This window comes from Pyrus communis, chromosome 1, assembly GCF_963583255.1.
Source record: "Pyrus communis chromosome 1, drPyrComm1.1, whole genome shotgun sequence".
Taxonomy (NCBI): domain Eukaryota; kingdom Viridiplantae; phylum Streptophyta; class Magnoliopsida; order Rosales; family Rosaceae; genus Pyrus; species Pyrus communis.
The window spans coordinates 41,883,041-41,897,243 of NC_084803.1; the positions used below are offsets into that span (position 1 = coordinate 41,883,041).

General features: G+C 36.6%; 2 protein-coding genes across 2 annotated transcripts in view; one reads left to right on the plus strand and one right to left on the minus strand.

Moving 5' to 3' along the window:
- Window positions 1–2,456: 2,456 nt before the first annotated feature.
- Window positions 2,457–3,835, minus strand: LOC137728120 (uncharacterized). The gene is made up of 4 exons (XM_068466999.1): window positions 3,613–3,835; window positions 3,302–3,429; window positions 3,096–3,193; window positions 2,457–3,009 (listed from the first exon to the last, which is right to left on the minus strand). Exons 1-4 carry the CDS (start codon window positions 3,833–3,835, stop codon window positions 2,457–2,459), a joined length of 1,002 nt encoding a protein of 333 aa, XP_068323100.1.
- An 8,812-nt stretch (window positions 3,836–12,647) lies between these two features.
- Window positions 12,648–14,203, plus strand: part of LOC137728126 (vesicle-associated membrane protein 722-like) — a 2,047-nt gene continuing 491 nt past the window's right edge. Inside the window, exons 1-2 of the mRNA XM_068467004.1 lie at window positions 12,648–12,843; window positions 13,152–13,293. Of these exons, the coding sequence (XP_068323105.1) occupies window positions 12,648–12,843; window positions 13,152–13,293 (338 nt within the window). The remainder of the gene's footprint in view (window positions 12,844–13,151; window positions 13,294–14,203) is intronic.

A 14,203-nucleotide genomic window follows, 5' to 3' on the forward strand; every position in this document is an offset into this window, starting at 1 on the left:
AGTTCAAGCAATCCATGTTCAGTGAATTCGAGATGACTGACAATGGATTAATGTCATACTTTCTTGGCATAGAAGTGAAGCAAGAAAGTGATGGTATCTACATCTCTCAACAAAGGTACATGAGAGACATATTGAAGAAGTTCAATATGGACAAGTGCAATACCCCAGTCGCAACTGGATTGAAGCTGTCCAAAGGAGGAAAGGGTGAGTTTGTAAACTCAACAGTGTACAAAAGCCTCGTTGGAAGCCTAAGGTACCTTACAATCACAAGACCTGATATAGTTTATGGTGTTGGACTCGTGAGTCGATACATGGAAACACCAAGGGAGTCTCATTGGCTGGCCGCCAAGAGAATTTTGAGGTACATAAGAGGTACTCTAAACTATGGTCTATTTTATAATTTTGGTGAAGATGCAAAATTATTTGGTTATTCAGATAGTGATTGGGGATGTGACCAAGATGAAAGGAAAAGCACAACTGGCTATGTGTTTTTTCTAGGATCAACAGCTTTCTCATGGACTTCAAAGAAGCAATCAATTGTTGCTTTGTCATCATGTGAAGCCGAGTATGTTGCTGTAGCCTCAACCGTGTGTGAGGCAATTTGGTTAAGAAATCTGTTGAAGTCAGTGTGTCATCCACAAGTGGAATCGACTGTGATTCACGTAGATAACGTGTCTGCAATCAAACTTGCAAAGAATCCTGTTCAACATGGAAGGAGCAAGCACATTGATACCAGGTTCCATTTTCTAAGGGACCATGTGAAGCAAAAGACAATTGAACTTGTCTACTGTCACACCAAGGAACAAGTGGCAGACATCTTCACAAAGCCATTGCCAATTGAAACATTCCGGCTACTGCGTGAAATGCTAGGAATGAAGGCGTTTTGATTTGAGGAGGTGTGTTGGAAATTCAACTCAAAACAAGTTGGTGCTAGCCATTGTTGAAAAACAATGTCAAAGTTAGGCATGGAAAGTTAGGCAATATTAGGTATGGTTGAATAAAAATTATTAGGTGCAATTAATGTGTTTTGTGTGGTAATAAATAATCTTAGTTTAATCATTTGGTTTGCTATAAATACCCAAGCTCTCAAGCATTGTAAATCATCCCATCCAAATCCCACTTCCAATTGTGAAGAAACTTGTAAGCTTTCTTATTCCAATAGTTTGTAAACCTTTTTTCATATATCAAAGTCCAAGTGTTTTGCCAAAGCTTGTTGCTTCCCTCCTTTCTCTATTTCTTTCTTTGTCCAATTTTATTTGAGAGTGCAAAGTGCAAGAGGTGTGATAGAGTTTGTAAACTTATCACCCACATATTTTGGTATTGAGTTAGTAAACTGTCAAATACCAACACTGAAGATGCAATTCCAGTTAAAAGAAGAAATTGTCCTTGAAGTTTTCCAGTCACATTTGAGCTAGAATCACTGGCTTTAGGTTGGACATATGAGAGATCTTACCCATTCGATCATGGGGTCCTTCCCTTGGTCGTGCACGGGACTTACACACTTTCCAGTAATAAGCTCCAGTAGGAATTTCCCATAATCATATACGTCGCCAAAATGGCTCTCGTCGTATCTAATTTAAATTTTCAATCAGTAGCTATTTGAGAATATGGATTAAAAGATTCTTTACAGTTCTTTCCTATTAAATTAAATGCTTATGCAGGACATATGTAAGACATAATAACGAAGTTCTCTTACTTGTATATCAAAGCTTTAGTCTGGGAGAAAATACCATTAAGCCACTCAGCATGTACGAAGTTGCAGAGCTTGAAGAACATCAGTCAAAACCAAGTATTCAGTTATAGGCAATAAGTCGAAGAGCATGATGAGTAGTAAGAAACTCAGTTGTGTGCAATACTAACTCATCAAATTTGTAATTATTGTAAAACCATATTTAAGAGAACAACAAAGTTGAATTCGTTGAACAAAGTCTATCGAACTTCCATTTCTTTTTGTTATATTGGCTCATAATTTGACCGTTTTTCTGTTCCCATATGCATATGAAGTATCAGGATTACTTACCATTGCGGAGTAACCATGAGATAGAGCAATGCTGGAAGCACAAACATTTTTGTGAACAATTGGTCCATCAATACACTCCTCATGGAGATAGCGTAAGCTTCTGCCTACTTCTAGAGCGATAGACCACCTTGTTCCCCACTCCAATTTCTCAGCCAACTCATCACCTACAAACTGATAGAGCTCAGTTTGAATATTCTATTCTGTGCAAGAACAAAACTGAAAACAATGTAGGTCTGTTTTAGAAGCCGAAAAAAAGAGTAGAACACCAAGCGGCTCGTGATAATAGAAGGGATTTCTATTTATCAATTAACTATTGTAAGATGAATAATCGGTAAGGAATACGTGTGTGCACGTGCGAGTGTGTTTTTGAGTTCATTGACAGCAAAACTAGCTACTAAAGTTCTTGTAAACCAAGACTTTCGAAAACTAGGATGCATCAGTTAGAGAAGTAGTCGTTCTTACATTGCAAGTTCATTTGAACGGTACCCAAACAAGGGAAGTCGAAAAGCAAAAATGCAGAAACGCCTATGCTGCAGTACCCAACAAGGTTCGTGATGTTGCGGTGGCGCACCTGGGAAAGGATCTCTAGGATTGTCTGGAAACCTTTGTTTGTTATCTGTAAAGACTTCACTAAAACAGGTGTATCTTGTAATATTCCCTGATGAACTGCCATGCCATCCACGACTGCTTTAATGTTATCATCAGCAAAGCCGTTCGTTATCACTTCAAGTTCGTTGTAAGAAAACACTCGAGGAAAACCACTTCTCCAAGACAGAGGATAGAAACAAGGATAGTGAGGATATGGCGCGGGTGCAGATTTATTTCTTAACTCGTAAGCACTGAAACCCTTACTGTTCTTTTCCCCAGGATGCTCTTCAGGAGTTACTGAGTCATTCGATAGCATCAAGCTAGCATAACCTTTTTCCTTTACTACTGCAATATTGCACGTTACATGTCCTCGTAGATAAACTTTCGACTTCTTAAAGTGACTGACAACCGAACAAAAAAAATTTAGAAGAAAAATCGAGGTAGAAGAGAAGAACATCGGGGTACTATATATGAGCCTATGGCATACCTGTCTAATATGATCCAACGTGTAATAAGGTTCTGTGATTCCTTGATTGCCAGTCTCGCTGGACAAAACCCAGCTGCAAGTTTAAGCACCAAACTCACCTGTATATATACAGTACATCATAGTTTTTTAGCATTGTATTAGTACATATTCATAACATATGCAAAAACTGACATGTAAAAAGACAAATAAGTAGAAAAAACAGCAACCTCATTCTTTGAGCACTGACGATATAAAGGCTGAAGGATACTCCGGTATTCTTTTCTTTTTCGCTCAAATTCTTCTTCAAGCTCGACAGGATCCACTTCTTCGTGATCAACGAATTCTAAGGCCTCATCTGCAGAACATAAGCTGGTAAATATTAGGATATAAATAGTATTAATAAGCAAAGAAACCAACAGATATATAAGATGTATATACGTAGCACTGCAGCAGAACTGGGGGTAGCCAAGTTTCGAATTCCGCTCACCGTAACTTGGATTAAATTAATTAAAATATCGCCCGGCAAATAAAAACTTACATATTCCAGAGACGGCGCCGAGACCCATGAGCAACTTAACCGGAAAGCAAGAGTTCTTCTTGGCAGGGTGATCAGTGAAAACTCCTAAAATAAGTAAGACGTCACCAGGTTTAACGACATACTTGAGAGCCCATTCGACGGCTTCCACGCTTCCTGTAGTCCTATTTGCATCGACAGCCACTATCACAGTCCCTTTTTGGGATGACTGCAACTGCAAAGTCATCTCCCTCTCTCTTTTCGTTGAGTTTAGTTACTGTTTAGGCAGAGGTTTTGCTTGTGATCATCAGAGGGGCTTTTGGAGTTGCTCTAAATCTTTTTATCGTCTGATATATATTTAGGTTGTTTGTTCCTGGCTTAGACGGTTCCGTCATCGAAGGAAAACCAAGCCGAACAAGGTTGGTTGACATTAGTTATTATCGTTGGCAATGAGGCTATCAGCATCAGCTTGTATTTTATTTATTTATTTTTTTTTTTCATTTTTTGGAATTTAATGAAAGGAATCTTTCTCTTGGCCGGTTGGCCCTATCTATTTTCTTTGTTATAATAAGGCTGGTGCTCTTGTTTTTTTCTTGTCATGAGTTTCGTTTGACACTTTTCTCACTGCTAGCTACTAAAATCTTTGTATAATGCCCCTCACTTTCACTACAATACATTGTTTAGTACGTATGAGAAATCACCTCCCTATGATAACATGACACCATACTGATAAAGCTTGTCTGGAAGAATTTGTCGTGGAAGTATTTGCTCACCACTCCACTGATTGTGAATAAGTTTGATTTAAAGAGAGATTTTGGATGTGGTCCTTAGTTATCAATGTTTTTTTATTGAAATCTTGTTGATTTTTCAGTTTTTTTATCAAAGTCCTTGACATTAATATAATAATGTATTTCTATGTAGGTTATTATATTTTTAAATTAAAAATTAAAATTTGTAGTTTTTTATATTAATGAAATTTTAAATAGAACCTGTAATTTGTGGGATTAAAAATATTAAAGGATAAATTATACTCTCCATTATATTGTATATATAAACATGAGAACCTTCATCAAAATTAACAAAAAAAATTGTTAAACTCTGCAATTCTTCATGTTTTTGGTTCAATTGTTCTTTGTTCTTGTTTTGTAATGAACAGCGAGGATTATAACATTTTAGACCGTTAGATGTGTGCAAGCTGTCATGGCAGCTGACTCATCACTCATGTAACATTTTAGTGATTCCTGTGCTATGTACGCGATCAAAGCTAGCTGAGTGTGCGAGTAGCAACGGATAGTCGGCTACATTTTCCTCTTTTTCCCCGCGAGTTTGTAACAAAATTCAGTGAAATCCAAGGAGCAACACACTCCTCTACGTTTTATATCTTCTTCCTTCTGTGCACTGCAACTTCATCTTGTTCATCAATTCCTCGTGGATTTCATTTCGAATACTAATTAACATCAAATCCAATCAATAATACAAACACTAAGACCGTGGACTTATCATTGAAAGCAGATCTTTCCTTGTATCATGTTGCTTCTATCTTTTAATAATATGAATATTATGCAGTATATCTCTTCAGTCATGTTTCCTCTGCTCCGAATTGTATCGAAAGCATGTTGCTTATGTTCTCTCCGCTGGTTTCTGCAGTTTATTGCTAGTTGTTTGGAAAAATGGATACTTGTTGAAAGTCTTACTTTAAGCATCACAACAGATGATACGTGCAAGTGCGCAGAATACAAGTTTTATTTAGGGTGCTTTAGATTTTGGCCCTTACAATTCATTATTTCTAGATAAAAACTCATCTATCTTTAAAGATCCAGTTTAAGCCCAAATTTAAAATTTGCAAACATATAGGAACACTATTGACATATTAATATAATTTATTTACACTCATGCCACTCATACTTTATGGTCCCTTTTCCAAATTCCTAAATTTATGCCAAATTAAAAGTAGTAGAAAAAGTGAAATAAAATGAAAAAAGTGTTTGCATTAACCGTATCTATGTCAAACTAGAAAAGTAGTTTTTTTTTTTTTTTTTGTGATATATTTTGTAGCAATTTTATCCATATTAATTGGTAGGTAAATTAGTTTGTTCCAATTATTTTATAAAAAAAAAATACTACACCTATATTATATATTTTGAATCAAATAACATTCCTCTAACTTGTAGGTAAATTATTTTCTATGTATTGTTATATATGTTAGACATGTTTTGTTGTTGTATAAACATGAGTGGAACATAATATTGTTGATTTTATACATCAAACTGCATTTCTTTTGTTATAGGTAAATTATTTTCCATGTACAAGTACTTATGTTAGGCAAGTTTTGTTGTTGGTACATACAATATTTTGTATCATTGTGAAGAAAGATGTTACATTACACCCATGGTATAATTGTTGTAGGTAAATTATTGGAAATTAATTTGTAGTTAGGTAATGAACATTTTGCATCATTGGAAATGAACATTTCAAAGAGTAGGTAGGTAAATTAATTTGTTCTAATTATATAAAAAAAATTACACTATACCTAGCTATACTTAATTTTTCCAATTATTAAAAAAATTTATACTACACCCAACCAAATAACATTTCTCTAACTTGTAGGTAAATTATTTTTCATGTATTGTTAGACATGTTAGGCACGTTTTGTTGTTGTATAAACATGGGTGTAACATAGTATTTTTAATACTATACATCGAACTACATTTCTTCTTAATATAGGTAAATTATTTCTTCTTTTTAATATACATCGAACTACATTTCTTCTTAATATACATCGAATTACACCCATGTTATAATTGTTCGTAGGTAAATTAATGTGCATGTAGATAATGAAATACAATGTTCTAATATATTAATAAAAAAAGGATAAATTCAAAAGTATTCAAGAGTAGGGTGAAAAAACTGAATCGAATAGTTTTATGAAAATTCAATACCTTTCTAAAAAATTAATATGCAATAAATTTTTAACATTAATGTCTTTTTCTTCTTGTTGCAAAAGCATTTACTATTTCCTTACAATTAATTGTCTACATCAAGTATGTAATAGGGGTATTTTAGGCATGTGAAAAATGTAAAATGTGTGAATTAATATGAAGTTAATGAATTTGCTTATGTGGATCCTAGTCATTGGGTTTTCTTTGAGTAAAAAAGTTATGTAGGGTTTTATATAAAGAAAATTAAGTTTGAAGGGCTAAAGTCATATTATGTCACATAGGGAGCAAGGTGAATGAAAGAGGAAACTAAAGTTAAGGGAACCATTTTGTCAATGTTTGTTCAATTGACAGTGGAACGTTAATTTACTTCCATCCTAAGGTGACCAGGGAACTAGGATTACATACGTGCCTGTTGCAGCAAACTGAAGACTTTTATCTAGCTAGTTTAATGGTTAAAGCATAAGACTAGAGGTACCGAAGGTGTCAGTGATTTGAACTCACCCCCAAATAGGATCCAAATACCATTTTGTAAAGGAAACTCTATAGAACATGGTGCAGAACACTAATTTTTGTGTTATATCTTTTGTATTAGCAGTAAATGTTGAGACCCAGAATTTCAAGGCTATACACTCCAATAACTTGCTTCCAGTCGGTTTTTACTTTGCAATTCCAGGGAGACAGAGTCACGCGACAGGACATTTGTTGCATGAACTTTATCAGGATAAAACGTCACTGATTTTACTACTATGTATAGCAAAAGAAAAGGAAAGAAATTACAATTAATGATAGTTTACGTACCAAAATAATGATCGATCGACCAATCAATACTACGTTAGTAGATAGTGTTACGAAGCACATATACATATACATTAGGCAATATTCCAAGTGAGAAACGTGACAATTGATTGCATGGACAAATTAAAGTACATCACTAATAAAACTGATTATGATAATGGTCATTATTGAAAAGTGACAGCAGAAATCAACATCTCAAATTCTCTCGGTTGAACTTGAACTCGATCGCCACATTCTTTTACATCTCAGTGAGAGCAAGCCGAGCTGATTCACGATCTCCTTGGCGTTGCTTCCTTATGAACTCATTCACTTTGGCCGTCTCACAACTCTGAACTTGGAAATCTTGGCCTCGGTTCTGGCCTTGTTAACGTTCTTATTATTACATTCAATCGCCTGCTTTGCCTAAATTATGGTTGCCACAAACCTTAACTTTAACATTGCAATACGAGCTGCATCCTTTTCCGTCAACACTTCACGAGTATCTACTGGGAGTACCAATTTAGGACGTTGTCAAGTCGCTAGAATGTTGGGATTATATCGATGCAACATTAACACAAGTAGTCTCACAGAGACAGATGCGGAGTGATAGCCAACTTCAGCAACATCTAACATCACTCTCATCTTGATACGAAACTGATAAAAGAGAAACGAGAGAGAGAGAGAGAGAGAGAGAGAGAGGGGGGGGGGGGGGGAAGGGAAACTAACCTATTGGACCCAAGGTTGAAGAAAATAACATACTGGACAGAAAGCATAACAAAAAGAAAAAACTTTATGGACCGTTGGTACAACACCAAGACCCGAGTAATGCTTGGACACCTCTGTGTAATCATTTATGGTAACAAGAAACGCATTTCCAAAATTTGCAGATAAGAACAAATCTCTGATTTCAAAACCCTAGTCCCCAGCCCCTGAATTTGTATTCCACCCATTGGTTTGGTTTACCACCTACCCCTCCTTTTCGCCTATAAAAGTTACCACGTTCAGACTGAGTACTCATTAGGTTTTACGGTTAGAGAGTGAGAGTGAGAAATGATGAAAGTTTGTGAGTCGTCTGAATGCCAAAGCGAAGAAGATGATGGTGCTGGGGTTGGAGATCCTGATCTACGTCACCTAGGGTTCTAATATTGTCGAATTCTTGATTTACCAGATCAGGTATATTTTCTTTCTCTCTCCATATATGTATATGAATAATACTTGCATCCCCTTGGGGATGAGCACATTCCCGCTTGGTAATAATGTATGACTATACAAATTTAATAATCGTAACCTTCCAATTCGTGAATGTTCATTTGAAGATCTCCCCCCATTTTATTCAGAGATCATTTAGTCTTCAAATGTATAGATGAACCGGTAATATATTTATGATGCACCGGTCATGTATTTTATACGTTTAAATAATTGATTATATTTATATATATCCCTATAATTCGATCTTTATTTAGACACCAATATGCAAACATTTCAGTTAATTTAGAGTTCAGGTTGCCATGAATTCGGTCTTATTTTTCTGAATTAAATCGAAAGAAATCAACAAATTTGATCAACGCTCAGATGTTCATTTACAGTAAATAGATTTGGAATGTTCGTTCCTATCAGCGCCCAGATGTACCCAAAGCCCCTTTTTTTTTTTGTGTTGTTTTTGGACTTGGTTGAACACTTAACATATTGCAATCTGTAGAAACTTACCCCACTCCATTTGTGGCGGCTGTCTTTGACTGTGAACGCGTAAGCATTTGAGGGACTATTTCATCTGAAGCAGGATCTTGGTGGGGTTCAATAGAAGAATGTGGTGCCTCATAACAGCTCCCCATCCTCACAACGAGGAAACACTATTACGTCTGCTCCAAGCATCATATAGTACTCATCTTAGGCCCGTCACCATATATTGACCAACGGTATATGTGCCATTCTTTTTGCAGAATACCCAAGAGACATGCATTGTCGCATCTTTTCAGGAGTCATCCCACCACAGTTATCTTCAACCACCAACATCTCATTACCATCTTTCTTGTTTCTCGCCATGTCAACACAAACATAATTGGCTCCATTATAAACCTCATCTAATGCATTGTCTAAGAGCTCCCTCAAAAGCTCCCAAAGCCCAAGATGGTGGCACTTGAATGGAGAATCATGGGATGAACCCTGACATGGTCCATGCCAACAGACGAAAACCCAGAATCGGCAATGCTTCCACTGTCACCATCATAGTCCCCTGCTTTCCAAAACTGCTTGCAACCCTTAAAACTGGACCCACCTGGCTAATGCAATCAGACCCACCTGCCAAATTGCGGTCCTCACCGTTCAAGTTGCTCGTCACAGAATCGAACAAGGAAGCATGTTCGGCAGCTCAGCAAAGAGAGAGACACAGAGATCAGAAATAAACATCTTAAAAGGAGGCATTACTTATATAGAGTTGTAAAAACGATTCAATTGTAGTTATAGGCTATAGTGCAGTTAACTAGAGGATTAGTTATTCATGAGCTAGCTGTAAATCTTTTGAGCTTCTTCGAGCCTTACTTAGTTGTATGTGATTATGTGAATGTAATTTTGATATAAAATAAAATTCAATGGAAGGCAATTTTTCTTCGTGCACATAAATAATCACGTGTATATATATATATATATATATAGCCTCTTTCCTTTCAAAAGATATCATTTCTCACACAGTAGACCAACTTGGGACGGGCTTGATGATTGAAGATATGTTCGATCAAATTTCTCTTGTGGACTTAACAGATAGAGAAACCCTCCTTCATTGTAAGTTGACCGTGCTTCTGCTTTTATAGCTGTTCCATTGTATAATGGAATTGTTTCTGTTAGCAGCTAGATTATTTCCTTAATCTGACCTAAGCAGATAATCACTCAAGGTCTCGGTTCATTTGCAAGTACTATGTGCTATGGACTTGACTTTGTATGTACGTCTAATTTTTTTTTAATTTTTTTTAGTTGTTTATTCTGATGATATGTCACTAGGGTTAGGTGTTTCATTGTTGGTTTGATTTCTTACGAGACATACATGGAATAGTCTTGTTTTAAGATCAAAAGAGAAAGTAATTTAACAATGTTTAGTCCCCGCGTGTTTTAATTGAAATGCCTTATTTTTTGTAGTGTTTTAATAAACCTCCCGTGCGGAAATGCATCACATATTTTAATTAAAACTGCATCAATGACGGAATATATCTTTGTTGTACTTTATTAGGATATATTGTCAACTGCTTTACAATTAGCACATACATACATGTCGTTGCAAAATATTACAATCAATTACGGTGTACAGGTATTGAGCTTCTCAAACGCTCAACAGAAGAAAAGTCGAAGAAGGTGGCCAACAAACACCATTGTTCCTTGTTTGGACAGAAACAATGTATATCTGCCTTCTTCTTCCTCTCCGTGTGATGGTCTCTAACCTTTAATGACAATGAGGCATTGGAACAGATAAGCTTCCTCCAAATCCATGGTGTCCCATTCTATCGCTCGCCTGCACATCCTAACCCAGGTTAAGGGGTTTTGAAGCACAAGACGGAAGCAAGTATGCCAGCTCACTTAAAGAGAAAGATCAGAAGCAATCATCTCAAAAGGAGGGCACTGTCGATATAATTGTAAACATGATTTCGTTGTACTCATAGACTATAGTTTAATTGAGAGAATTAGTAATTCATGAACTATATCTGCTTATTGAGCTTCTCAAAGGCTCACTTGGTTTTATGTAATTATGCGATTCGTAATCTGAACTCATTGTAATGCAATTTATTGGTGCACCTTGCATGTATACGTGTCTTTTATTGAAACGACCACAGAGCAAGTTTGCTCTCATGAGATCTCTCTATACTATTTTTTTCCTTTCTTGAAGGATAAACCAATTAGTTGAACCAAACTTGACGGTTGAAGATCTGGTAGAAGTTTGAACAAATTTCTCCTGTGGACTTAACATACAGAGAAATCATTGTTGTGCAAGCTTCAGCTGTGAGGCCAATATTGAACAAGGCAAAATATGATAAATACACTAATCCAAATAACGCAAGAATTTATACTTGTTCGGTGAAAGCATACGTCCAGTTCGGAGACAGTTAGAAAATTCCGTTAATATAAAACGGATATTAAAGAAGTGTTTAAGATCTCACAACTCAAATCCCAAATACACCCACACACAGATGAGCCAATGACAAATATTAGATTAGGGTTTAGGGTGATGCAACTCGTAACCAGAAGAGTAAACAATACCAGAAGAAGAGATGTTTGGTCTCTTACACTAAAAGCGACGGAACCCAGTACAAATGAACAAGCAGGTTTCTCACCAAATGGAGTTGCTCTCAACTAGCTTTTCTTCTCTCTGTCTTCGAACTGATCCTACACCAGCAAGTCACACTTTGATAAATAATCCTTATGGGCAGATGGCGACTTATCAAATAAAGGAGATGTAGAAACCCGTACCAGACTTTGGGAATTTTTTGGTTTTGGTTACCAAATGATTCGGTATAATCGATTCAGTATCTTCGGATAGGTTTTATTGGTACGGTTTGGCTTCAGGTTCGGTTATTCCCAACCCTACCTATAGGCAGCAAACCTAATTCAGCCACTCAATTCAGTCCAAGAGAGAGTGGGGGAGAGAGAAGAGAAGAAGATGGTGGAGCCGTGGAGGGAGGAGAGGAGACTACGCATCTGAATGTGATGGAGGGGAGGGAGAGAAGAGGGAACTCGATTTCAAAAAAAGGTTAGGTTTTTACAAAATTTTCAAACATAGCCAAATACTCATATGAATTAAAAGAAATTCAAATTTTGAGCGTTTAAATCTAATTAACTCTAAAATTAAAAACTAAAAGCAAAAACGCTATTGGGCAATCTCAAAAGTACGTACGTTGGAGAACTGTAGCCAGAGACCTGTGCGGCCCTATGGTTGAAGTTTAACTACGGAGAGTATAAGTTTGACAAAATTAAAGAATTTACTGACAAACAGCGATCTTCGCGTGGCAGCAACTGAACTGCCGCAACCACTCCAAGCCATTAACTCAGCCGCTCGTAGCCCTACCAGCCGTTCCCAGGCCAAAGCACGGCAGTCTCAGGCGAATCCGCTCCAGCTCCCGGATCGCGAGTTTTCTATTTGAAAAATATTTTCCGTGTTTCCTACTCAATAAGGTAGTTTCAATTCAACTTGGGGAATACATCTTCTTACCTGCTCATATAACTTCCTCTTTTTCTCAATAAAATCGTCACTTGTCTCCCATGCAGTCAAAGACGTTTTGAAATTTAATATATATATATATATATATATATATCTAACTCTTCTATCTCTTAGGGTTAGGGTTTGAATTGAATCGAAAAGAATCAATGGCTCCATCGTTGATCTATAGCTTCATGATGGGAGGGACGGCTATTCTTGCAGAGTGCCCCAATAAACAGGATCAGGAGGTTGTGGCTTCCCTGGCTCTGAAATGGCTCCCGACGCTCCCCCGTTCAATGAATATGGTCACTTACGACCGTGACGATGGCTACATCTTCAACTACCTGATTGATGGGAGATTGAGTAATATTTCCCTCATGTCTTTGTGTTTAATTTCCCTTTTTGCTTTATTTGAAGTTCCGATTTATTCATTTGTTTTTTAATTGTTTCAATCGTTGAACCCAAAGGTTTTGGTGTGGATGATAGTAAGGTGCGTGATTTTGTTGGTTTCAGAATAAATTAGTTATTTCTTTTATCTGAATGTTGGATTTGTTCTTTGAGAGTTCTCGAAACATCATTGCAGTTGCTCCTTGTCTAGTCACACATGTCTTTTTAGTTTGCGATGTGTAGCTGTATATAGCTGAACTAACTTGACCATTTCATTGCTGCAGCATACTGTGTAGTTGCAGCTGAGGCTATTGGTCGAGAAATTCCTCTTGCCTTCCTCAACCAAATCAATAAGGATTTTACTGGCAAATATTGTCGGCCGTTAGTTGAAGCACTAATTGCAAACAGTCTGAACAACGAACTAGGGTATCTGTGCTTTATCCTTTCTTTCATTAAAAAGATTGCGCCTTTCCCTTCCCTATTGTTGGTATTCACAAGAGTTTACTAACTCAATACCAAAATATGTGGGTGATAAGTTTACAAACTCTATCACACCTCTCACTTTCACTCTCAATAAAATTGGACAAAGAAATAGAGAAAGGAGGGAAGCAACAAGCTTTGGTAAAACACTTGCACTTAGATATATGAAAAGACAGTTTACAAACTCAATAGCTTACAAGCTAAAATTAAATGAATGGGAAATGGGATTCGGATGGGATGCTCTAATGCTTAGCAAGATGGCCTATTTATACAAAATAGAAATTAATAAACAATGCAACAACACATGCAATGAATGGGGTGTTTTGTTGAGAATCAATGTCAAAATTAGGTATGGTTGAGTGGAAAGTTAGGCAATGTTAGGTATGGTTGAGTGGAAAAAATTAGGTGCAATTAATGGGTTTTGTGGGGTAGTAAATAATCTTAGTTTAATTAAGTGTGTGGTGTAGCTTTCATTTGGTTTGCTATAAATACCCAAGTCCCCAAGTATTGTATATCATCCAAGGAAAAACAAAGCTTAGAGCTAAATAAGAAAATCTTTGCTAATTAGTTTGTTTTGTGAGCTTTCTTTAAGAGTGTGCTCTATTTTCTTCTTCTTGGGATCATTAGAGTTATCTTGGATACTCTTTTTATTCAACATGTTTAACATCTTTACACCCTTTAAAACACATGCAGGAACTTTGGACAGTCTAGCACACATATGCAGCTATCTTTCCAGCTTGCAATCAACACTCTTTCGGCTAATACATCACATGGCAGCACACTGCTGTCTTGTAATCAGCTTTCGGCTAACAGATGGAGGGAGCAATGATCTTTGTAGTTGCTGGAAACAACCTGG